Source organism: Oncorhynchus masou, chromosome 23 (genome assembly GCF_036934945.1).
Source record: "Oncorhynchus masou masou isolate Uvic2021 chromosome 23, UVic_Omas_1.1, whole genome shotgun sequence".
Lineage (NCBI taxonomy): Eukaryota > Metazoa > Chordata > Actinopteri > Salmoniformes > Salmonidae > Oncorhynchus > Oncorhynchus masou.
Window position 1 is genome coordinate 51,102,696 of NC_088234.1, and position 27,716 is coordinate 51,130,411.

Below are 27,716 nucleotides of genomic sequence, written 5' to 3' on the forward strand. Positions count from 1 at the left end.
TATCTAAGGCCCACCGCAGGAGAGCGAGGGACCACAGGTGCTCGGGTGAATCTGGTGGACATCTCCATTCATCATTCACACCACTGACCAGCGACAGCACCTAAACTAAATATGCCACAGTAAAGATAATCCATATATCATAGACACACCAAGGTTTACACACACCTGACCCCATTAGCTGAACATCGGGTGCCTACAGGGATCTGCCCTCTGTACAATAATACTACAAAACCATGAACACACACAACACAGTGGGGAAACAATATGGAGCCCAATACATTGTACCCTCTACCTGATTCTCTTTCTCCCTCTTCGCCTCCTCTCTTCATCCTCCCTGTCTTCTTCCGTCTCTCTGACCCGTAACCTCCCTCCCTCTCTCTCTCGGTCCCTCCTTTACTTCTCTTTCCCATTCTTCTTTTCTCACTCCCTGACTCCCCTTCTCTCCCTGTCGCTCCTTCACCTCTCACTCCCTGACTCCCCTTCTCTCCCTGTCGCTCCTTCACCTCTCACTCCCTGACTCCCCTTCTCTCCCTGTCGCTCCTTCACCTCTCACTCCCTGACTCCCCTTCTCTCCCTGTCGCTCCATCACCTCTCACTCCCTGACTCCCCTTCTCTCCCTGTCGCTCCTTCACCTCTCACTCCCTGACTCTCCTTCTCTCCCTGTCGCTCCTTCACCTCTCACTCCCTGACTCCCCTTCTCTCCCTGTCGCTCCTTCACCTCTCACTCCCTGACTCCCCTTCTCTCCCTGTCGCTCCATCACCTCTCACTCCCTGACTCCCCTTCTCTCCCTGTCGCTCCTTCACCTCTCACTCCCTGACTCTCCTTCTCTCCCTGTCACTCCTTCACCTCTCACTCCCTGACTCCCCTTCTCTCCCTGTCGCTCCTTCACCTCTCACTCCCTGACTCCCCTTCTCTCCCTGTCGCTCCTTCACCTCTCACTCCCTGACTCTCCTTCTCTCCCTGTCGCTCCTTCACCTCTCACTCCCTGACTCCCCTTCTCTCCCTGTCGCTCCATCACCTCTCACTCCCTGACTCCCCTTCTCTCCCTGTCGCTCCTTCACCTCTCACTCCCTGACTCCCCTTCTCTCCCTGTCGCTCCTTCACCTCTCACTCCCTGACTCTCCTTCTCTCCCTGTCGCTCCTTCACCTCTCACTCCCTGACTCCCCTTCTCTCCCTGTCGCTCCTTCACCTCTCACTCCCTGACTCCCCTTCTCTCCCTGTCGCTCCATCACCTCTCACTCCCTGACTCCCCTTCTCTCCCGGTCGCTCCTTCACCTCTCACTCCCTGACTCCCCTTCTCTCCCTGTCGCTCCTTCACCTCTCACTCCCTGACTCCCCTTCTCTCCCTGTCGCTCCTTCACCTCCCACTCCCTGCATCTCTGTCTATCTGTCTGCTGTGGGAGTGGGAGTGTGGTATCCAGAGGGAAGGGTAAAACTGTATTAAGGGATGACAACACGCTCTGTAAAGATGAACGGAGGCATCCACATTTTAATCCTAGTTTAGAGGGAGAAAATAATCAAACCGGAGGAAGAGATTTCACTGGCACAGGAGGAAGCATGTTGTGCTGATTTAAATGTTTACATAGATTAGGAAAGTGAGAAAAAAAAGTTATTCAACAATCATAGCTGGAAGGTTCAAATGCATTTTTATTGCAGCTTATGCGGTCACAAATAGCCTATGGGATAGGAGTAAAGTGAGCAAAATGGCCAGGGGTAGGGACAGTAAGCTTCCCACTCCCCTGCAGACAGGACAGCCCAGGGCACGAGAAAATGGTGTGTGTGTGTGTGTGTGTGTGTGTGTGTGTGTGTGTGTGTGTGTGTGTGTGTGTGTATGTGTGTGTGTGTGTGTGTGTGGGTCTATATTTCTATGCATACTTCTATCTCTCTCTCTAGACCTGCGGGCTCCATTTCTCAGGCCTAGCCAGGCTGGTCTTAGTGTCCAGATCACATTTCATATAAAAGCTGTGTGTCCTTCATACCATTTCCAAATAGCGTATGCCCTGTCATATGGCACCCACACACACACACACACACACACACACACTGGTTCACCCACTGACACACACACCCACACAAACTGCCTGACCTCTAATGTACTATATTGCACACATACCAGCATAACCAACACGTCCAACAGACACCACCCCACCACACTTAAATATACCAACACAGCATGAAACGTATCCCAACCATACACATGGGCATGTGGGATGCCTTATAACACCCTGCTCTCATGAAACCCTTATTGAAAGAACTGGACATGTGTAAGGACTGACCTGAAGGATAAAGGTTGAACTCATGACCAAGTTCTATAGGTGTCTGAGAGGGAGTATGATGACAGGACATAACCAGGATAGGAGAGGACAGAAGGGCATGCCCCAGGATCACCTTACTGCACATGGCCTGCTGCATACTGCCTACATCCATCAAGCTGGCATTAGAATGTGAGAGGTGCTTTGGTGTGATGCCATCGTCCCAGCAAGGATCCCCGCCCTCTTTTCTACCAGTGACTTTTGAACCCAGGTGGGGGGGGGGGGGGGGAGGAAGCAAGACATCTGCCTGGCTCCTTTTATCTGGTTCATATTGAGTCAATGAAATAAGCAGACCATATCCAGCTGCCTATGGGAGAGCTACCCCTTAACAGAAAAAAAATGTTTTCTATGGTAATTGGCCTGAGTAAGACATCTTTATTTATCCACTATCTTTGGAAGCTTTATGACTTTATCAATGGAGGCTCCTCAGAGGAGAATGGGGAGGACCATCCTCGCCAGTGAATTACATAAAAATAAAAATTGTGAAACATTAAAAAAGTTATCATTTTTAGATAAAAATATACAAAATATATTCACGTCACCAAATAATTGATGAGAACACACTGTTTTGCAAATAAGGTGTACAGTATCTTCAACAGCACTCTGTAGAGTAGCACCATGGGGTAGCCGGAGGAGCTTCTGTCCTCCTCTGGACACAATGACTTCAATACAAAACCTAGGAGGCGAATGGTTCTCTCCCCCTTCCATAGACTTCCATAGGCACAGTAATTATGACAACGTCCGGAGGACGTCCTCCAACCTATCAGAGCTCTTGCAGCATGAACTGACATGTTGTCCACCCAATCAAAGGATCAGAAAATGGATCTAGTACTGAAAGTGTAAGCTACAACTAGCTAGCACTGCAGTACATAAAATGTGATGAGTAGATGACTCAAAGAGAGAGAAAACAGTTTTGAACAAATTAATTTCTTCAAAAATGAGGGAGAAGCAAGAGAGAGAGCTAGCTATATTTTGTTATATCTTTTTGACTTTCACATATGCTGTAATAGAAATAAGGCCATGCTCATAAAGAAAACGGCACCAACTGCCACTGGACTCTATAGTGTCTAGCTGTACCACCCCACTATCACACACTGTACAAAGATAAAGAACTCCTGCTAATGTCTGCCTTCCGCATACACCCGGCCATGTGGATCTAACACACACACATCCTCCCAGCTCCTCTCCAACTACCTCCTGTTTCATTTTCAACACAACCCTGCAAAAATGGCCAAAAAAACGCCAAACTAATTTCACTGCCATTTCTCCATTGCTTTTTTCCTCTCCCTTGATAAGCCCTGATCTCTTTCATTTTCTCTGCCTCCCTCCCTCTCTCTATTTCTTTTAATTCACCAGATAAGCACCCTCAGGTCAGCTGCATTATCAGAAATTAGCTTTCATTTTCCTTTTTGGCGTTTTTGTTGTTTTTCTTTCCCCTACTCCGTTAAGGCGAGATGACAGAGGCCCTGGCCACAAGGCCAGCTAACCGGTCTGAACTGGTTCTGGGCATAGAAGAGTGGTGGTGGTGGGGGGGGGGGGGCAAAAGGGAACCTGGAAGCACTTGATGTGTAGTCAGGTACAGTCAGGGAAAAGGAGGCAGGGAGAAAAAGAAGAGGTAGAAGGAATAAGAGAAAGGAAGAAATCAAGTGTGAAAGGAAAAGCAAGTGAGAACAAGAGAGAGTGAAAGAAAGGAGAGTGAGAGAAAGGGCTAGAGGGGAGCGCAAGCAGCCCCAGCCCCGGCACACAGTCTATGACACCCGTCTCATCAAACAGTTGGCTCTCTGCCAAGTTCATCTGTTAATGGACAACCAGCATCAGACATCAGCCATAGTCCCTCCCGCTCTCTCCCCCCTCTCTCAGTGTGTGCATTCGGTGGGAGGGGGGTGGCACTCCTTGCCCAAAGCCCTTCTATTAGTCTGTCTGTCTGCTGTGCCTACCCAGTGGCCTCTAGAGCCCCCTTTCCTAGCTTCACTATAGGGGCAGAATTGTTGCTGCATGGGGGCTTCCATGTGGCCCACACAACCACTCTCTCCCTCTATTGGCCCCTTCGCTCTCTCTTCTACTCTTGGCATATCAAATATAGATGTGTGTTGGACCAGGATGTCTTGAACTATGGCACAGGTGTCTCTTCTAACCAGTCAACTTCACCATACGAGAGAGACAGTTGTTTGTGCACACAGCGTGTTGAGACATATTCGCCTCGGCAAAGAACGGCCAGGAAGAATGAACGAGGGGAAGAAAGGGGGTGGAGAGAGAAAAGAGGTGAGGTTTAACATGTATTTCAGTTCTTACAGGCAATGCGAGAGAAAAGTGGCTTTTCTTTTCACGTCCTTTTTGTCAGGCAAGCATTCAAGGCTTTACAGATTATTTTCATGCTTCAACATTCAGCCAGGTATTAAATACGTGATGCTTAAGACGTTGAAACACGCTGGGAGAATATACTAATATACTGGCGAGTGTCTGTTTATTTTCCCCGACGAGGCTCCAAATTTGACATACAGTGGTGATGGACACTACATCTGGAACTGAGGAAAGGCAGCCCATTTAAAGTGGAGCGGTGTGGCAGGGAAGGGATGGGTCGCCAAATATGAACTCTCTCTCCTTTCTTCCCTTCTTTTCTCTCTCTCTCCTCTATCATTCTCACCCCTCTCTTCTCTTCCCGCTCGACCACACACTGCTGTTCCTCTCCTCTACTACCACCTCATTATCACATTCCCTTACACACACACACACACCCACCCACACCACCCATACACCCCTAAAACCCTTCCGACATTTCACTGTTTCTTTGCCCATTTTGAAATAATAAATTATCCATTAGATTTCATCATATCTTACTGAGGCAATTACATCAAGAAAATGATAGCGCGTGTGGGATCAATTATGCATGCCCTTGGCCAAAGACCAGAGACAGGGAAGTGAAAGAGGGCAGATCCACTACCGAACACACACACACACACACACACACACTCTAAGCCCTACCCCTGGCTTGCTAGCTCACTTCAAAGTTGTTAATATTCATCTGGGAAACTGTATCCAAAACACAAATAAATTATTAAGTACATGAACTTTTTAGGCAGTAAGATTAACTGATGGGGATCTGTGAGATCCACCGTCTTTTTATTTATGTGTGTGTGTGTGTGTGTGTGTGTGTGTGTGTGTGTGTGTATGTGTGTGTGTGTGTGTGTGCGTGCGTGCGTGCGTGCGTGCGTGCGTGCGTGCGTGCGTGTGTGTGTGTGTGTGTTTCGGGCTAAAAGAGACTTCAGGAAACAGGCCTTCTGAATCCCACTGGAGACAAGAACCCCCACCATACCCAGGCAGACACACCACTTCCACCCCTCCCTCTCTCCCTTCAATGTGTCCATTAGACTGTCGTTCACATCGTTCCTCATTTCTTCCCGCTTAAGAATTCTGTTTCATCACAATGTGTACACAAACTGGAACGAAGGAAGAGGAAAAACAAGAAGAGAAAAAAACAGCAAGGAACCAAAAGGGAAAAAGATGACCCCTTGTTCTTGTTTTGTTTGTTGTTGGTTGTTTTCATCTTTTTTTCACTCTTTTGCTTAAATGTCTAGGCTCATTATTATCCACAAATGTATTTATTTGATTGACTTCTCTCTTTCTTTCTTGTCCTAATCTGCCTCTCTCTCTCTCTCCTTCCCCCTCTCCCCTCTGTCTCCACTGTTTCAGCCACCCACTGGGGAGGGAAAGCAGCTATGTTGGCATGCCTCTGTATGTCTGTATGTGTGTGTGTGTGTGTGTGTGTGTGTGTGTGTGTGTGTGTGTGTGTGTGTGTGTGTGTGTGTGTGTGTGTGTGTGTGTATGTGTGTGTGTGTGTGTGTGTGTGTGTGTGTGTGTCTGGGGCAAATCAAGAGTCTGTTTTTCAGACCATATTTGCATGTGGGACTAACCACATCCCAGTGCTGAACAGTAGAGGCTGGTGGGAGGAGCTATAGGAGGACAGGCTCATTGTAATAACAGAAATGGAGTAAATAGAACAGAGGTTTCCATATGTCTGATGTGTTTGATACCGTTCCATTCATTCCATTCCAGCCATTATAATGAGCCTGTCCTACTATAGCTCCTCCCACCAGCCCCCTCTGGTGCTGAATGATGCAATTCATTTTCCCTTCTACCCATTTCCCCATGTTAACAGAGAAACTCACTTAGCAAGACAAATCGCTCTCTTCAAAATGGCACCGCATTCAAATCAGAGCTCTGAGGAGGAGAGGTGGAGAGGAGGGGGGTTAACATCTGTTTCCTCAAGGAGAGAGGAGAGAGAATGAGAGAGGGCGAGAGGGGTAAAGAGGAGAGAGAGAGAGGGACTGAAAATGAGGGAGGGGAAGAGGAGTGACAGGCATGCCAACACCATTACACCACAAGTTCCTGAAACACACACAGTTTGGTAGAGGTTCAGTATGTGTGTTCGCGTGCGTGTGTGTTTGCGTGTGTTTGCGTGCGTGTGTGTGTGCGCGCGTGTGTGTGTGTTTGCGTGTGTGTGTGCGTATGTGTGCATGTGTGTGTGTGCATGTGTGTGTGTGCATGTGTGTGTGTGCGTGTCTGCGTGTGTGCGTGTGTTTGTGTGTGTGTTTGCGTGCATGCGTGTGCGTGGGTGCAAGCGTTTGTGTTTGTGTGTGTGTGTGTGTGTGTGTGTGTGTGTGTGTGTGTGTGTGTGTGTGTGTGTGTGTGTGTGTGTGTGTGTGTGTGTGTGTGTGTGTGTGTGTGTGGTGTGTGTGTGTGTGTGTGAAAACCCCATGCAGTAATGAGGGAGTGGCAAGTCATCATGTAAATTAAATATGTCCAATCTCCCAGTGAACTCTCAATCTTCACACACAAAACGCCACTTTCATTTACATCAGCAATTTAGGCCAAACCCCCCCGACAGAAAAAAACTACAACCATACAAGTTATTTACACTCTGCAGTTCCTTACCCTCTAACACACTACCCCAACCGATCCTGCAAATGTACATACACACACACACACACACACACACATATATATATATATACATGCACCCCTCCACACATAAGGTCTGACAGGCCGTGCTGATGTGTTCAGAATGCACATGGTATTAGGCCAATCAAAAATGCAAAACAATTGGCAATTACTGAGAGGACCTAATGGTCATTAGAATTTACAACTAGGTAATGAACTAAAGTCTACCCACACCATGCATATTCATAAAGCAATTTGGGCTTTGAAGATTAAAGAAGTGCTTAAAATTCAAATGAGCCTGAGCAGATTATCAGTAAGATTCAGTCAGGGGGTAGGGGCTTTTGTCTGTGTGTTTGTGTGTGTGTGTGTGTGTGTGTGTGTGTGTGTGTGTGTGTGTGTGTGTGTGTGTGTGTGTGTGTGTGTGTGTGTGTGTGTGTGTGTGTGTAATTGAGTGTGTGTGTGCTTGTAGACATGCATCTTTTCATGTAAGTGAAATTTTCTTAGAGTGTGTTAACATGGACAGTAAAGTGTATTCATCTATATGCAGTGGCATGACAGACAAACAACGGAATAATTAGTATTGCTAAACACACACACACACACACACACACACACCTGGCTAAAGAGACTATGATAAAGGGCAAGCACACACTAGTGTATAAATTCATACCAAAAAGTGAATTAAACCCATTATTAATCCTAACAAAAATCCACCAGTACAAGTTAACAAAGAAAGAGGATCAGACTTTGTGATGTAACTGGGTGGAATATCCGTTGGAGATCATCTTGTGTGTGTTTGGGCAGTTCTTCTCTGGTCACTAAAAATAGTGCCATTAATTGATTGTCAGAGATAGGCCAGTAGTTGTGACACGTAGTCTTGCCAGGGGTGATGGGTGAGAGGGCATTATCCTGGTGGGACTATACCTTATCCTTCCTTAAAGATAGAAGCAGAACAGCAAAAACACACTACTGACATCTGACAAGAATTATGCTTACAGAACACACACAAAAATACAGAAACACAGACAGATTGTCACACATGCAACCCGACATACATACAAATGACAACTGTAAAAAACTTAAGTGTGTGTGTTCCCCTGCACCACAATGATGCTCTTCTGTGGTAGTAAAGCCAAATGACGAACATGAAACCCCAATCAGGAGCCAGCCTCTCCCCACCCACATGCACGCACGCACGCACACACACACACACACACACACACACACACACACACACACACACACACACACACACACACACACACACACACACACACACACACACACACACACACACACACACACACACACACACACACACACACACACACACACACACACACACACTGCCCACACACACTCAGTGCCAACTCTGCCCTGGCACAGTCTGCCAGGGGATGTCCTACAGCTACATTGCCAACTCACACACCCTTTCATGTTCAACCGCGCCCCGATGGGGCTCACTCGCGCATGAGCGGATACGCACATGCACACGCACACGCACATGCACACGCACACACGCACACACACACACACACACACACACACACACACACTGGTAGAATAATACACACAAGCATACACAGCTAAGAGAACACAAACACATATACACATGTCCAGCTCACACACAGAGAGTGTATACATAAACTCACACATATGCAAATATGCTGAATTGAGCCGGCCTCTTCGACTTTGTATATAAAACAGCAGTGTGTAATTCACTGGGATATATAAATAAGCTTTGTAGTGTATAAACAGTTTTATAGACAAGCTTTGCACAACTTCTGACATCATTAGAGAGCTAGGCTAGGACCACACTGTCATGGGCTGATGTAGTGGATACACACACACCACATATGGTATCAAAACGAGTCATCAAAAAACAGTAGCTTTCTGTTTTCTACAATTCAGAAAAGTAAACATAAATCAATCACTGACAAAGAAAAAAACAAACATAAGCTATTAACAATATTCCGCCATAGTGCATAGTGCCTGACAACTCCAATACAAAATCAGATAATAAGGTATGTCACTGTATCGATTTGGTTAATGATATCAAATAGGCTTCAATCCATATCCCACTACCTTATGTAACTAAACTAAATCCAAACCAAAGGTGGGGCAATGGTTTGTCAATCAAAAACAAATCTAATAATAGTAACAAGTAAAACAATTATTTAAAAAATTCAGATCACATCTACTGTAGATCTGTCATTTTTAATAATATCAGTCAAAATCAACGAACGTGAAAACCTGTCGAAAATGTGTCATAAAATATCAATAATAACACACACACCATCGCCATGCCATCAAAATATGCCATGCAGAACAAGCCATTCAGTCCAGGGTCCTTTAACCTTCTAATGTAATGGAAGTTGAAAGACAGAAAGATTCTCAGTGTTTTGCTTATGCCATGGTAAGTCCAGTGTTTATCTCCAGCCAAAGTGTATAGAAGACCTTTTCCTTGGCTGATCATCCACTCTCTCAATGTTACAACTGCTCTATTCGAGGTGCGATAAATGACCTTCCACACACCTCCTTCAACCCAATCCTTACAGAGGGGCCTAGGAAAAACAAGCAGACCAGCATAAGAGTATGTTTCCACACACCCTCTCAGCAAAACCAAATGACTCTTTGATGATCCCTGGTGTCGTGACAGACAGTGGCGTATGAAGTGGTGGGGGATTTAGACAGCGAGAGACAACGGGGTAATGGTAGGGAGATTCTGATGCTTTGTTCTCACACAGACACACACGCTCACTCACTAGTTCAGCATGGTGTTTTGGCATTAGAGACTGCAGCTGGCTCGTATGCACACACGCACGCACACACACACACGCACGTATGCACGCACACGCACACATACACACACACACATATGACACATGCACTCACACAAGCACTCACACAAGCACACAATGTAATTGATTCCATACCAATTGGGTGCCCCCGATTTGCATTGACTTTTAACACTATTGCAAAGATAGAGTGAAGTGGATAGATAGATAGATAGATAGATAGATAGATAGATAGATAGATAGATAGATAGATAGATAGATAGATAGATAGATAGATAGATAGATAGATAGATAGATAGATAGATAGATAGATAGATAGATAGATAGATAGATAGATAGATAGATAGATAGATAGATAGATAGATAGATAGATAGATAGATAGATAGATAGATAGATAGATAGATAGATAGATAGATAGATAGATAGATAGGCATAGAAAGAGAGGATAAGCAAAAGAGAGAACTAGGGAGAGAAAGCATCAAATATGATTATAATAAAATGATATAGAGAAAGTGTTTGAGAGAAAAGAAGAGTGGGAGAGAGAGAGCTCTGAAATGAAAGCAAAAGATAAAGGTGCATTTAACAAACACTAGCAGTGCTAGCGGTGCAGGCGAATCGCCTGATGTACCACATCGCAACAGCAATCATGTCATAGCCCGGCTTTAGCTTATCCGTAGCATCAACAGCACAAAATATGCAGAGACTCCAGACCATAAAGTGTACATTGGAATATACAGAGCCAGAGAAAGTCATGGAGACAGAGATATCTTCGTAACAACAAGGCTCAAGTGCTTTGTATACCACATTGTGATGGGGTTAGTGGAAGAATAATATATTTCAGTGTTGCACAATCATTCATGCTTTTTTTACCATGACATTACACATGGTACAATCAGTTTAGTGCTGTGTTAGTACTCACAGAACACACAGTGTAGCATCAATAGACTAAAGAGCGTAAGAAATCCCAACCTAATGTGGTTGTAGTAAAATCAAGGACAACAATCCACATGGAACACACACACACACACACTCCCCGACAGGTACTTCCTTCTGTCTTTTCAAACAGAGCTGTTTGATATGTAAATACGGGAATTACACCACAAGAGAAATGCTCCATATTTTCCTAAGGTACATACCAATGACAAACTCCCCACTACCACACTTACCAATGCAATAATACACAGTAATAAATATTCATGGTGCAGAAACAATACAAAAACAACTCTATAGCTGTACAAATCTGTTACTGACATTGTTTTGTGTAAAACAAAGAATTACAAAAATGATTGTTAAAAATTACAATAAAAATGGATTAATATAATAATAGTAATATTTTTTTTAAATATAAAACATAAATAATTCACACCAAATGATTCCAAAAACATAACATTCATTTATAATACCATTGACCCCACCAGACGTGTCTCACCCATTACATTATGATGTAAATAATAAGCCAGTTTAGCTGCTGGCTGAGACCGTGTGTGTGTGTGTGTGTGTGTGTGTGTGTGTGTGTGTGTGTGTGTGTGTGTGTGTGTGTGTGTGTGTGTGTGTGTGTGTGTGTGTGTGTGTGTGTGTGTGTGTGTGTGTGTGTGTGTGCGTGTGTGTGTGTTTAAATGGCTGGGATCATTTGTGCTGAAATTGCAGCAACATCTTATCTTAAAAACAAAATGGCTAAGCAGACACACACACACACAAGAGTCGAGACACGACCCTGATTAGCATTGCCGATCCGTTAAGAATGAACTAAAGAGGACAATGAGCTGGGGAACCAGGTAAGACCGACACACGCATGAGCAAGTGCGTGCACGCGCGCGCACACACACACACACACACACGCACGCACGCACGCATGCACGCACACACACACACACACACACACACACACACACACACACACACACACACGCATGCACACACACACACACTCATACTGCACACACACACTCATACAAAACACACACACACACGGTGGGTTTCACCTTATTCTACATTTCTATGCCCAACGTACCACCGAAATGGGCCTGTCTGGAGTCTATTCCATACCAAAATCCAGAAGCCAATCACGAAACCAATATTAAAGGATCAAAGGTCAGATCTAAATGATTGTTGATGAGGATGATCCAGGCCAGACACATTTCCTAAAGCCTGGATATCTCGCCTGATGAGAAGACATGGACTAAAACAGAGACAGTCACTACCCTGCATTTCTATACAACACACGCACTTGCACACTCAAACACACATATATGAGACAGGCCAGATGAAAACTGTAAAATAATATCTAGAGGAACTGTAATTATGGCCACCTTGAAATCCGCCCTTTAACTCTCTATATTCCCAAGCCTTTCTGCCGTTGTTTACAAGCAGAGTGATTAACAGTCTTGTTTTGTTGCTCGCATCCATCCGACTAGTTCATCTTTTCTCAGGCCTTATTTAGTGCTGCCAGTCAACCACTGAAAGAGAACCCTAATTGAAATAGACAGAAAAACTACACTATAACAAATAATTAGTGGCGTTAAGATGCTTTAAATAAACGACTCTTCCTCGGCGAGCCATCATAACCGAGTGTACACTCCGCCGCTGTTATACTGCACAGAGTGAAAAAGAAAGAAAGAAAGAAAGACTAAGGGGGAAAGAGGAGGAGAGAGAGAGGTGGGAAAGAAATAGCAGACAGAGTGAGAGAGAGAGTTAGAGAAATGAGAAGGAAACAAGAGAGTATGAAAGGAAATAGAGAAATGGAGAGCGTAAGAATATGCAAGCCTTTGTTTACTGGTGTAAGATGTGGTGGGGAGAGACCACAGTGAGATCAGGAGACATCTGCTAGAGCCACATGAGAGAACTACAGCAGCATTTCTCACAGAGCCCCCAGACACACACCGTGCAAGCGGCACACACACACACACACACTCCAGATGAGAGCCTCACAACAGAACACACAAACGGAAGCATACACACACACACACACACACACATGGAATGACACACACTATAAAGCTGTAGCCTATATGGGGAAACTGGAACACACATCCTGAAAAGGAATGAACACATATCCCAGAGAAACCGTGGACACACACACACACACAGACAAAAACACATACATCACAGAATTTGTGTATGCCCTCGTACAGGCATATACACACTGCACAACCGTGTAATTATATAAAAATCTCTAAACCACTCCCTCCAACACGCAGTGTCACAAACACACACACACACACACATTGACCCATGTGCCAAACCTTTGTTTCCCTGCATGGTGGGTGGGTTGAGTCCGCAGCATTGCCAGCCAGTGCACCCACCCTGTGCCCCAATTTAGGCCATTGCAAAATGGCCACTAAGTCAAGGTTACCAGTGTCACTTTGCCATTGGGCTATATTTGATTACTGTGGAAAACCAACCTTCCCCCCATCCTCTCTCTGTCAAACTCAATGGATCTGAGGTCAATTGCTGTGCCAAGTTAACCGTTTCCCCTCTGCAGGCTGACACACACACACACACACACACATATGTATCCGTAAAGACACACACACAAATATTCACACACACCGCTAGAGAGCAGCAGCACTATGATGCATGTGTCTCTAATTAAGAACTCCAGCCAGCAAGAACAAGGCGATATGAGACAGGGATGAGATAACAATCCATAAATCAAGTCATAAGATGTGTTTTTATTTTATCCTATTCTTCTGGGCTTCCCTGTGATGTTTCACAGTTGTGGTTAGCCGGAATAGACTCCGCCCCTAGCCTATCAGTCCTAGCTAATCAGATGGATCACTTAAACGAGGACCCAATCTGAGCCAATCATGGCAGTGGCATTCACACTGGGTCTCTTAGGACTGCAAATCCTATAGGGAGAGGGAACATTTCCGCCCAATATATGGCCTCTGCAGTACCCCGTCTATGCTTACACACACTACACGACACCCCCCGCCTCCCCAACATAAACGCACAAGCCCACAAGGGCTATACATATTCAAACACGTCACTGCATATAATAGTGGTTTGTGACACACTTCAAAACGTAAACATGCGCCCATGCACGGCTAGCCTTATGACGCACACATGTTTCTGCACGTTCACTCAAGTTCACCTATGCCAACAGAGATAGTGTACATGAATTTGAAACACAGCTCCTATTGTTTATGTAATGACAACATGTTGTGGGGAATGGTGGTTACCTGGGATGTGTTCCTGCTTGGGGCAGATCCCTCTGGGCAACGAGAAGCGGTCATCATCGGCCCCCGGCGTGGCTTGGACGCCCACCTCCACGGGGCGCGTGCGGAGTGAGGCCAGGAAGGGCGAGGGAGTGAGGGCCAGGTCTGGTGAGGGGGAGGGGGGCTTGTCCAGGCCCCTGGCCAGACAGGGGGGTCCATGACATCTCTTCCTCTTGTGCTCAATGAAGAGCAAGATGTCCCCCAGGGGGAAGGTGGCCTGGCACTGACCACAGGTCAATAGGTCATGCTCCGTCTCCACGGCAACCCGTAGTGTGCCCGTGCCATTCTCTGAACGGTCCGAGCGTTGTGAGCAGCGTTCCGACGAGAGCTCCTCCGAGACGATGGCAGGCAGGGGCTCGGCTGTAAGCAGCAACGAGGGAGGGAGGGAGGGAGGGAGAAGGGAAATTAGAGGCGTAATGTTCAATTTAGCAGTATCAACAACCGTGCAAAACAACGATCACATGCTTTGACTTGTTCTCTCTCACCATTCTGCCAAAACTAGTAGTAGGCATCAGACTACACCCCCAGTAGTAGTAGTAGCAGTAGTAGTAGTAGCAGTAGTAGTAGTGGCAGTAGTAGTAGTAGCAGTAGTAGTAGTAGTAGCAGTAGCAGTAGTAGCAGTAGTAGTAGTAGTAGTATTAGCAGTAGTAGTAGTAGTAGTAGTAGCAGTAGTAGTAGTAGCAGTAGTAGTAGTAGTAGTAGTAGCAGTAGCAGTAGTAGTAGTAGCAGTAGTAGTAGTAGTAGTAGTAGCAGTAGCAGAGGCAGTAATGCCTGGGCGGTGTTGCAGAGAAAAGTGTGTGACTAACTTTTGGTGTGACTGGCATTTGACAGACAGCTCCACTTAACACCCTGTCAATTTCATACTATGACCACTCCTACTTTTACATCCATTGAAATTAGCACGACAATGACTAAGAAAGGCATCTAATCAAAGGCAGGCTTTATAATGGATGTGAAATATTATTTTGGGTTGTAGGGTGTGACAAATAAAGCCTTAGTTTGATAGATAACAAATTGGCATAATTTAATTACTTTTTTTATAGACTGGTAGTAATCAAAAGTGTAGCAGGAAAGAGACAGTTGAATACTTCAAAATCAAAAGGAAAAATGTTTAATGCTTTTTCAAATATCGTTTTCAAAAATGTGTTTTTCATATTCAAAACAGTATTTAGAGGTGCAGAATAATCACATTACAATGTGTGATAGAATAATAGTTAATATAGGATCAAGCTTGTTTCTCTCAATTCATTATGGGGGATATTACAAATGTTTTCAACATATGTGTGTGCAGAAAAGACGAGCAGCCTGAGTGTTTCGAAATAAAAAGAACTCTCCTGGACTCTTTGCGCGTGTGACTTACAGTTCCTATATAACCACTTTTACAGCCGGAAATCAGCCTTAAGGAACCGTTCAAGTAAATTCCTCGCCGTGGAAGCCGGGATTAACGCTTGACTCGTTTGAAAGTTGCCTTTTGTCACACGGGGAGTGTCAGTCTTGTTATACACGGACAGACGAGCTGTGTAAATGGGAGCTATTTCATCACAAAGGGAGGTTAGACAGGAGTCCACTATTACTACTAAGTAGCCTACTACTGAGCGGGCCGTCGTGTTTGAAATCTGTCGCTCTGAGGTGAGAGTAGCTTTCGTTTTAGCTTCCTAATGGTTAAGCATCTTGACCTTCTTTACTAAGCTGCCAATTTCACATTTTAATGAACTTAAAACCACTGAGAATCAAAAAATAGATTTCAATTTGTAGTGGCTGATGATTGGTAGGGATGTTTGATAAAATAGATAGGATCCTGTGAACTGAGGTTACATTTATTTCCGCCCAACCTAGAGCCAGATAGATAATAGATAGAGTGAGAGAGTGTGTGTATGAGACAGAGGGAGAGAGAGAGAGAGAGAGAGAGAGAGAGAGAGAGAGAGAGAGAGAGAGAGAGAGGGCGGAATGTGGGTTGGCTCCCACCGCGCGCAAGGAAATATCATTTGAACGAGCAATCCTACACGACATCTGCGAGCGAACAGGGACATAGAGATAACATTGCGCGGTTACTACTCTTAATTTAACGTCAGGTCTACCACCAGAACAGCCGAGGTTATACAACAGCCCTAGGCATTAAATTCACTGGATAAAATCTAATGAAAGCAGACTAAGCCCTCACCTTAAACTTGAACTGAGAGTAGATTTTATAGAGTTGCATAACGCATTGTTGGTTTTAATTACAAAGGGATAAACACATATTTGAATGATATTATTTGATTGCATCTTTTTCTGCAGATGCCTATGCAAAGTATCTAGCACCATATTGTGCAGTCTACATTGAACTGCTTGAAATGGTATTGAAGGAGACGAGAAACCTGGACATATGTACATATTCGAAACATGAACTGAATAATATCACTTCCACGAATACATGTCCGGCTCCTAAACCAATGTGATGCAATCAATATCAGATAAAAACTAAAATATAGGCAACATCAGAGTAGGCACACTGAGATACATTACATTTGAGGCCTATTCCTATAATGTGTGGGATAAACATGATTTGTCACTAATTCAATTCGGCGTGGCAAATCAATAAATAGAAGAAGAAAACTGTCGTGGAACAATTATTTTCTAACAGGCTATAAGAAAAGCACGCTATGTAAGGCAGTACTACACATGAATTCATGGATTTGAAAGTGATTTCATTCTGCATGATATTAAAAACAACTGTAATTTCTGCACAATGTGGAACAAACGGTGTGTGTTGTTTGATGCACAGCCCATATGAATGAAAGGTGGTAAACATTAGTAACATATCTCTTCTCCCACTTCTGTAAATACCATTACATTTCAAGGGGTTTGATTAGCCTACCATTAACACTATTGATACCTTCCTTATCGGCAGGAAATATGGACAACTAATAGTCATTTTTGTCCTAATACGAAATATGTGACAAAAAAACCATTCAACCCTTAATTTAAAGCCACCATAGGCCTATCTTTTATTCATATGGACAAGTTTTGTGATGCATTTTCGCATTAAATAAATCTATTTATTTACTGTAAAATATGATATTTTCGACCATTTCAAATAAAATAAAAAGGGTCTGAAGATTTTTTTATGGATATTTTTGCGTTTAGGTAGTTTAAACAAATATAGGACTACAGAATGTTGACATTTGTTTTGAAATGTGTTCAACTTCCATACCATGTAGAAAATGACTGTATTCGAAACTGGAGAGAAAAGAGGAGGGGAAACGTGCCGTATAAAATCCTCTTATGCATTTCCCTGCATTCTAAACATATCCTCAAATATGTAGATTGAGGTGGCGGTGAAATTGATCAGGTTCAAGTTCACTTCCAGTTTCTGATCGTTGTCTGCCTCCTAGCGACGGGATTCCGACACGAACAAAAGCCTGCCGATGCAGCTGGGCAGTATGCCCTGGCTCCACTGAAACCCAGAGATATGTCTAAAGCCACTCGACTTCATGCGGAAACCTAATAATGCCACACGATACGATACAATGTTACAACAACGTGGATCTAGGGCATGTTATCGCATATAACACCATTCGAGCGCTACTGAAGGGACGATTGCAGGACAAATACACGGTGTGGCAACAACGGGTATTGGACATGCTACCTTAGTGATCCTCTTGTTACAAACGCATATTTAGCTAACTGCCTGCAGCTTGTAACATTGTAAACATGCTGGTTATGTATGTAAACAAAATCAACCATATCAAAATCAACCATATCCAAATAAATGTGTGCTAAGCGGAGTTTTCCATATAGACGAGTTAAACGTAAAAATGTATTATTATTCAACATTTTCTTGACATTGTAATTACAGTATAAATAACATTTCATCGCTATTCTTGTTTTGTCTTACCTCAGGGTAATGAACTGCATGATAAACTAAAATAAATACCAATGCTCCAAATTTGGGTTGGTAAAAAGTGGGGAAGAAAAATAGGCTATAGAAAAGAAAATGCGCTGGTCCTGTTGCTCTTTACGAAAGCACCCTCTTTTACTAGGCTACTCGAGACAGCATGAAGCATATGCTTCCCGCCACTATATGAGAACACCTTGCAGAATCAATGTAAACACTATAATCCGTTCGATAAGGATATATGGACAAGCAGGGTACAAATAAGCCTTTATATATATATATATATATATTTCGAGGAGCTACACGCGCGCTCCGTGCTTGTAAACAGTTGGACACGAGATTTTTCCCAAACAAAATCCACTTCCAGGTTTTTGAAAACCTTCCAAAAATAGCACGAGAGGGGAAAAACCTGCCTCGATCCATGACAGGCACCGGTACAGGATATTCCGGGCGATATTCTACATAGCTCCGCGGAAAGCATGCATATACCCATACGCTCCGCGTACCTTAATGTAGCCTATGCACTTTAGTGGCGGAGGCAACGGGAGCACTAAAGCCAGTGCCTATGAATGTAATGCCATTCTCGCTGCAAACTTCTCCGATTTTTCGCAGGGGTGAAAGCTGGATCAAACTTTTCTCTTTCAGCCTGGGTAGAATATGCTATGGGCCCATATGTATTTCACCCGGGGAGATTCTCCCCTCGATTTCACGGTGAAGTCCACTTGACCGCGGGTCCGTGCAGTCCAGTGTCCAAAGTGCCCGTTTGAATCACGCTCCATGTAACCCAGTTTCCGCTTTTCTGAATGGACACAGTATTGGACTGGGTAGAAAGGAGTGTGGTAAAAGTAGAAATGACAATTTAGATGTACTTACGCGAAAAATCCCGTTTGCTTAAGTGCTGGGGTTTGCCTTGCTTGCGGCGAGACATGGTGGCTGGTGGCAGCGTTCAGCTCGGTTCACATCGGGAGAGCCGGGTTAGAAGGGAGACTCCAGAGAAAATATCTTCATCAATGCCTTTGACATCCAAAATAAATTAGAAATAATACAACGATGGCGCAGGGAAGATGGATTGTGGGATCGCCGTCATGGCTTTTTTTAAAAGAGAGCGAGGGAGAGAGATGAAAAAATGGCAAAAGCCCCCCTGAGCTGCAAGTTCAAGTGCGGACGTGACGTTCCTGCGAACTTGAACGTCAGGAGATGGATGGACACAGACATACAAAACATGGGCAGGGCGAAGCGGCAAAGTGGGAGGAGGGAAGGGAAATAACAAAACCAATGGACACTCATTAGGGGCTGGACATGAAAGATAGACCCGGGGAAGCCAATGGACAGAAAGATCAGGGGGCCGGACAAGAGGTACTTGGGGGAGGGAGAGAGTGAGGGAGAGAGAAAGAGATGTCTAATGAAAGCAATGTGCACTGTGTGTGTGTGTGTGTGTGTGTGTGTGTGTGTGTGTGTGTGTGTGTGTGTGTGTGTGTGTGTGTGTGTGTGTGTGTGTGTGTGTGTGTGCGTGCGTGCGTGTGTGTGTGCGTGCGTGTGTGTGTGCGTGTGTGTGTGTGTGTGTGTGTGAGAGGGAGGGAGGCGGGAGCGGAGAGTGTGTGTGGGGGTGGGGGGGGGGGGTGGACGAAGTGAAACAGAGCAAGGAAAGCCAGTGGACAGGAGCTCGAAGGGGGCCAGACGTATGCTGCATGCGGGGAGGGAAAGAGAGAAATTGAGAATGAGAAAAAAAGAGAGAAACAGAGAGAGAGAGACATTTAACAGAGGCTGTTGCATTGGTGGACATTGATCAGGGGACTCGAGTCGGGGCTGGAGCTATGTGGTAGAAAGAGAATACATTATTGTAACACTCCTGGTGTGTGTGTGTGTGTGTGTGTGTGTGTGTGTGTGTGTGTGTGTGTGTGTGTGTGTGTGTGTGTGTGTGTGTGTGTGTGTGTGTGTGTGTGTGTGTGTGTGTGTGTGTGTGTGTGTGTGTGTGTGTGTGTGTGTGTGTGTGTGTGTGTGTGTGTGTGTGTGTGTGTGTGTGTGTGTAAATGCAGAGTGCAAAGTGCAGAATAGGTACATAAGGAGAAAGGGCGAAGCGCCATTGAAACGAACGAAACGGAGCGCGTGAATATAGGGTTGCATGAACTGGACAGACAGGTTCTGGCGAGAGGGCAAGGAGATTAAACCTTACGCGCGCGCGCAGTAATAGAGAACCACCCCGGGACATGAAACATAAGAGAGGTGTCCAATCCGTGCTATACCGTTCTTTGGATCTTCAGAGTTGAGTTTTGGGTTCAGTGGGCGAGGCGGGTTAGTGGGCACTAGGGTCAAACTTCGAGACCAGACACTTTCTGTGAAATCCAAACTCATTGAAGAACAGACCGTGGGAGTCTTCCCATAAGCACCCATGTGGGCTAATACGTTTCAGATGTGTTTCAGGTTGAACCTGCGGATGGGGGAGGGGGTGTAAATACTCACATAATGGGGTTTGGTAATATAAGACGGGTTAAACACCGCCCGTGCAGACTAAATAACGACACCTAAGAAGACATAACAAATGCGATGACAAGAGTGTGGGGAGGGTGGAGGAGAGGAATGAAGCAGCCTATAGCGAACTATAGCTGAAGTGTGACTAGACAGCGACTGAAGCATAGTGAAGGAGCGAAGCGCCGCAGCGCAGGGCAAGCGTGAGCTGCACACACGGACCGGGGACACGTCCGGGGAAAGGGACAGAGCATTATAGAACGGAGGGGGAGAGAGAAAAAAGAGAGAGAGAGAGAGAGACGACCTGGAGTGGTGGAGGTGCTACGTTCAACGTCTACGAGAAAAAAAATGTATGACCAGTGAGTGAAATATTTTACAGGTTGAGACTAGTTTTTCGTTGCGCGCGGACGAAGCTTGGTGTGCTGTGGTATGGGAGTACTGAAGGCTATGCTTATACAGACTGTTATTACGGGGCGTCAAAGTTCAGGCGCTGATAAGAGTTTACAGACGTAGCCTAATTCCGCTGTATGAAAGCGATGAACAATCTGATTAATACAAAGCCTAATGCAATGTGATATGTATGGAAGTATGTGGAATATATGGTAATAACAATATAACAGCACACTAAAGTTGTTTCTTATACAGTTATACAGACCCAAGGCGACTTGATCGAAAGAGCCTAATTATTTGTTTCTGACTGATTAAAACATTAATCAGCATCAGAATGGCGGACGCATTACGCATTTATTGTATTTTCTTTAAAGTTTTTTACGCAAGCAATACGGGCTTACAACCATTCAATACCCAATAAAATAATTATTTGTGAATATGCCAATTCTACAATTTTCCGATTTGTATACTATTTGACCAGTGATCATTCCAGATGTTCCCTATAGTGCCGAGCGCGCAAGAATTGGCTGACTGTTTTATTGGCTGACTTAGAACAATCTCAGTTTTTCAGGTCCACAATTTAAAGAATGTATATATAACTTTAAATACAGTATCATCGTCTTTTTGGAGTCAATTTTGTCCAATTACGCACAATAGGGAGCATGGAAACTCGTGAGATTGTTTTGAAACGACCGCTATTGAAATTGAAATTAAATATCACGCAAGTAATAGCAATGGAGACTGCGTTATAAATTACAGTTTTAAAAAGTTGGATACTAAATGCCAGTTTGCCATTTAAACTAACCCATTCTTGGACATTTATCTTAAGGAGTTTAAAAATTGAGATAGTTTTTTATTCAACAAATGTATGGCTGATATTTATTTAGCCTGTCAGGCAGTTTCAATTATCTCAGTCTCCAACGGTATCGTGACATGATTGCCTGATTCAAAAGGTTGGCTAATCATAATGTACAGTAACGACCCTAGGTTTATAAGACGCGTTAAATTGACCTAAATCAAGTGAATGTGTTGCTTGTGTCGAACCATACTGTAAGCCCTATAGTTTACTTCAATATGCATGGGATATATAGTTCTACGTACTAATACTGTTGGGACACACTTTTAATTCACTTGATTGGCTCACCTTAAATGTCACTGTGATTTATGATCAGGCTTTAAGCACAGGTGCAATGGTAAAAAAAATGATGTTACAAGGAAATTCACTTTAACTACAATTGTGTATAGACTACTACTGTTTTCAATTATTAAATATGGATTTAAAATAGGGAATATAATATAATCGGTGATCATTCAGTAGCCTGTTACCTTATAGTGACAGGCAGCCACAGCGGCCTCTTGAACTTGATAGGCTTCACTGAAACATTAGCCACACTGAGCAATTACATTGACACTGATTATTTGCATAGTGTGGACCGCCCACCATCTAGCGTCGCAATGATTGGAATTCTCATTTGTAGCGACGTATCCCACAATAGCATAGAACAATGGCATCATAAACATGTGAACAAGTTCAAAAGATATCCACGCAGATGTATTTGTTAGTTAATTTGAATGAATATCGATTCCCCCTAAACTGCCGCTTTACATGCCTACTAGTCTTTCATGGACAACGCGTTTGTTGGCCAGTCTAGGGAGGCTACTGTAAGTATGGCAGCGTGAAAGCTTTTGGCGGGCCCTCGATTTAACACCCCGCAGCCGATTCTCAGGCACAGCGCGCTAACCTCGACCTCTCCATACACCCTACTCCATCTGTTGGCACAAATAATGTTTTCCTTTTTTTCTCCCCCTCCTCTTTCTCCTCCTCTCTCCCCTGCTCACTCAAGGCAGACATTGATCAAATCCAATAGAGCGCTACGACTCGTGAGCGAGGGAACCCAGGACGCGAGAATCTCAATGTGCAAATGGTAGCCCGCGCCCGAATTCGTCATAAATCAGTCAGGCGGTGTTAATGCATTGGAGGTATTCATCGAGCACCACACTGCATGGATGCATGGAATGACATGCATCACGTGCACGTGTGTGTGCGAGAGAGATGTTTTAATTGCTGTTTATGTTTGTGAGCATGCAGACCTTGTTTATTTACAATAGGCCTACCTATTCGTAGACTTGTGTTTCAAGTCAATTCATCAAAAAGAATGGGCTACATAATGGATGGACTACTGACCAGTTTTTGTCGACCTGTGTATTGATCAGAAAGATAAATACAAAACAGTCCCGTTTTGTCTTATAACCCAATGCAAACGATTAATATGTTATAACAAAACATATATATTTTTTACTATCCTCAAAGGAGAGGGGGAGAGGGTGAAATCTGTGGTCACGTGCATGTTCCACGCGCGGGAGCCCGGAAGAAATTGAGTGACGCTCGGGCACATTTCAATATATGGAAATGACCTGGGGCTCGCGCAATAATTCAGCGCTCAATACGAACCAACAATTCTCTGTGTGCCTCTTTATGCTTCACTATACCCATTTCCCACACTTCTGCTGGACCATTCCATCGTTTCTGTGGTATGAACGATCTGTCTCTAAACGTTGATGTTATGACATCGCAGGGCACATCTAAAAAGCAAATTTAGGCTAATGAGTAAGGTGAATTCACCAATTTGTAAGTCGCTCTGGATAAGAGCGTCTGCTAAATGACTTAAATGTAAATGTAAATGTATAAATAAAGCGCGAAAAGTGCGTGTTTATGGTGGGTCTTCACGCACACAGGGCTCCATTGAGCGCGTTTGGGGACGTAGGCCACGCGCTGTCAAATGGAGAGGAGAAGATATTCTGGCTGGGTTACCCCGGGTGACCATTTCGGCCTAAATGCACCTCTGTCAAGCCTAGCTCTACTAGGATCTCCTCCTTTTCTGTCTCTCTCAGCATTGCCCTCTCCCAGTAAAGATAATGGAAGTTTCTTTTTACAAATCAGAGAGAAACCCAAGGAATTAGCTCAAAATCCTTGGTAAATAGAGCCTTGCCTTTTCGGGGGAATTTCAAGCTTTACTGGTCCAGGCATTATCCCCAGCCTTACACTTCATATTAATGGCTAGATTTCACAATGTGGCATTATAACACTGAGTGATGGGCGCGCATGCTGCCCATGCTTCGGCAGGTATTAGATCAAATCTGAAGGATTATGCAGCTATAGGCCAAATTATCACCCTGATCTTCCCTTCGCTCTCCATGTGTGTGTGTCTGAGCCCATATAGGCCTACGCTAGGACAATAATTCGAGTCAAATTCGTAAGAAACATCCGTGAGTACGATCACACACACATCACACACACAGGCGCGAAGCTCATCAAATTAATTACATGACTCGGGCGTTAATGGAAACGGACAGGTTTCCTCTACCGCAAACGCCCGTCTCCCTCGGACGGGCTGCAGATACCACCCAGCAATCTGCATCAATCTCGGGGTAATGCATGACCATGTTTATTGCTGTAGTAGTTAAGTCGTTGTTAATTTTACACTAAACGCTTGTTATGATGATGAATGGGGAGGCCGAGATGGTCCACATGGGACGCCAACCATTTATCTGTTGAGCGGAGGCCTGCCTGCCTCCTATGTCAGTGCATTAATGTTAGTTAGATCTGAAATACATTGACGGACGTTTATCCAAGAGACACAATTGTTCAAATATGGGAATCTCGGCATTGCAATCTCAGTGTGTTTAAATGTTGAGTGCATAAGGTTTCCTGTATAGTCAAATAAATAACCTATCGTTTGTTATATTTTTCATGAATTACATTTTTCATGGAGTGCTGTATGTTCAAGAGATTATCGTAGACCTAATATAATCACACGTTTATCATAATCAACAAACTTTTAGGTTAATCTAAATAATACATATTAAGCCAAGGCCTACCCCTACGCCTACTCATTAAACAGAGAAATTGACAAACATAAAAGTAAGCGATAGCCCACATATTAATGTATTTCCTGCTTCAAACCTGTTTTAATACAGACAGACATGAGTTTTCTATTTTCCCGTTCTGACGCGCTTGGTGGCAATGAACATGGCACTGGTATCACTTCCTCTATCAAGGACTCAGACGCCCTCTAGTGTCAACAATCAGCAAATCACAGCTGCATGGTCTCAGTCGAGTCCTATCTCTCATTTGTAATTAATGACCAACATATTACAGTATCGTGCACTATACCAGGCATTCTCATCGTTTACTCGCCGTATGAGACTTGCACTATGACGACTTAGAACATTGGTATATCCCAGTAGGCTTAGAGTTATTTTTTGGAAGAAATTTGAGATCTATCGAAATTCCATTGTCGACGCTCAAATCCTCCTCAAAAGCCTACAATATCTACAGGGGAAAAAAAGAAATCGATTTAAATCGAATGTGTAATCATGGGAGTAAGAATATTTCTAAACGGTTAGGCAGGCTAATGTAACACAAAAAAATAACAAGGCAACTTCAAATATTGGCTTGTAACAGAACAAAAAGAACAAGGCAACTTCAAATATTGGCTTGTAACAGAACAAAAAGAACAAGGCAACTTCAAATATTGGCTTGCCAAGAATCAGTGAAACGGTTAATGAAAATATCCATTGGCCTACGTGTTGGATCACCTGTTTCGACTACTATTTTAAACATGAGGCCTAGTTATATCAGGCCTAATATAATATTGAAGTAGGCCTATAGCCTACAATGTTTTGCCGAATGAACTACAATTGAATGTATGCAGTGCGTCAGGTTGAGGTCAATCCCATGTGTATTCCTGAAGAGAAAACCGAGCAGTGAATTGAAAGTAAATTAATGCATTGATTTGGGGGAAAATACTCATAATCTGCTGTTTTTATTTACTGAACTGATAGCGAGAGCCATCTTTGATAATTATTTGATCAACTGATAAAACTCACATTCTCGGAAACAAAACCTTCCCGATAAGGACGGTCTATATGTGTGTTGTGCGTGTGTTGTAGCTAAATATATTAGACCTATGTAGCCTAGTGCTATGCGTAGCGCGACACACTATAGGGCTGATCGTTGAGGTGCAATGTATAAGTCTGCTGTATTACATGATCGTGATTAATTTATCTATTTATATTTGTATTTCGATTTATATTTTATTATTATTAGGTTATTATTATCATTATGCTATTAATCACTGTTTTATATTGACAATCTGTTGCTAGACGACGTCGGTATAAGAACTGTGGCTTGTCTCTCCCTGGTAAATTAATTCCAACTGTTTATCTTCTTATAGCCTATAGCCTACTTATAGCCTATACGTGGCGTTTATTACCTTCAGACGGATGAATGGGCCATACCTCGGAGAGCTTAGTGATAAATCATGTATTTTTAATGAATATCAATAGAAGAAACCCCAAGACATAGCCCGCTATCTAATTTGATTAAACTGTGCTTAGGGCGGTTGGAAGTCTCTGACGGGGGAATTGTGTAGTAATGACTCGGCGGGTGTTACACCAGCCTATTTTAATGATCTAATGGACTGCCTGTGCGTTTAACTCCGCGCCGTTCAAATGATTAGCACCGACGGAAAATAACATTCGTTCTGACATGATAGCCTATTTAATATCCATCCTCAGTCCCCATAGGCACAGCCGCACGCCCTCTGCCCATGATATCGGTTTGGGTAAGTGTGCGGATGCATCTATGTATGTGCAAGTTATCGATAATAAAAATTAACGAAGCACGTAAAAGGCCAGAGCGCACGCACAGCAACATCCGTAATGTAGCACAGTTTAACGAAAATATTAACCAAAGCTAAAGAAAAAGGTAGAGAAAATCTGTTTGAAGAAAAACTTCAAAAGCCAATAAAGAGAAACGTAAAGTTAATCAAAAAGTGATATGACAATTAAGTTATTGCAGGGTGAGTTTCTACTCAGGGGAGTGGGTAGTTAGGACCAGGTCTCATAATTGTTGCGTTACACGAACAAAAGTTAATTGCATGGACAGGTTCAACATGCACTTACTTAGCCATTTCATCTGGAGCACCAAACATCACATTTCGCCTAAACTATTCTGCTCTCTTGGCAACACAACATATTTGCATCGATCTTTTAAAAAACGAAACAATAAAAAAATTAATTGTTAGAAAGTAAGAGAACATGGGCCCTTTAAACTATTTACTGTGAATAATAACGCATTATGATTCGTGTCCCAAATTATTATAGGCCTACTCAATTTCACACATCCTATGGCATCAATTTGACAAGTCCGCTACACTTTTTGACATTCCTCATAATGCATTGATCACTATTTACGGTCTATAACGTTGAAAGCTCAAGCCTAGTCGATCTTAAAAAAGTTAGTCGGTAAACAGTCACAATCAGAGAAGACTGGGGTTGTCACATGGAAGGTAGGGTTGGTTGTCACTATCAATTACATTATAATACATCCCAAGGTGTTTTGTACTTGTGCAACAAAAAAAGAAGCTCCCTTTATTGCTTCTCTCACACAGATATGTTTTGTGTCACACACCCACACAAACACACACACACAGAAATGTACTCCTAATGTCACATGTTAATCTCATGACATAAAGTGCTGATTTGTGTTAGGAATATTAACCCCGAGATAGGCCTGGTTGTCACAACTGGACAGAGTGTGTTTGATGGCTTATAACTCCAGGTTAGAATAAGATATGAGGATAAAAAGGGTCCCCATTTCAACCCAAGACCTTAGTCTTTTTTTCTAATATTGAAAATAGTCTTCTAAGAT

General features: G+C 43.6%; 1 protein-coding gene across 1 annotated transcript in view; it reads right to left on the reverse strand.

The window, feature by feature from the left end:
- The window catches only part of LOC135511007 (B-cell lymphoma/leukemia 11A-like), a 53,681-nt gene extending 34,347 nt beyond the window's left edge, over positions 1-19,334 (reverse strand). Inside the window, 2 exon segments of the mRNA XM_064932433.1 lie at positions 14,233-14,628; positions 19,019-19,334. Of these exon segments, the coding sequence (XP_064788505.1) occupies positions 14,233-14,628; positions 19,019-19,073 (451 nt within the window). The 5' untranslated portion in view covers positions 19,074-19,334.
- Between the last annotated feature and the right edge of the window lie 8,382 nt (positions 19,335-27,716).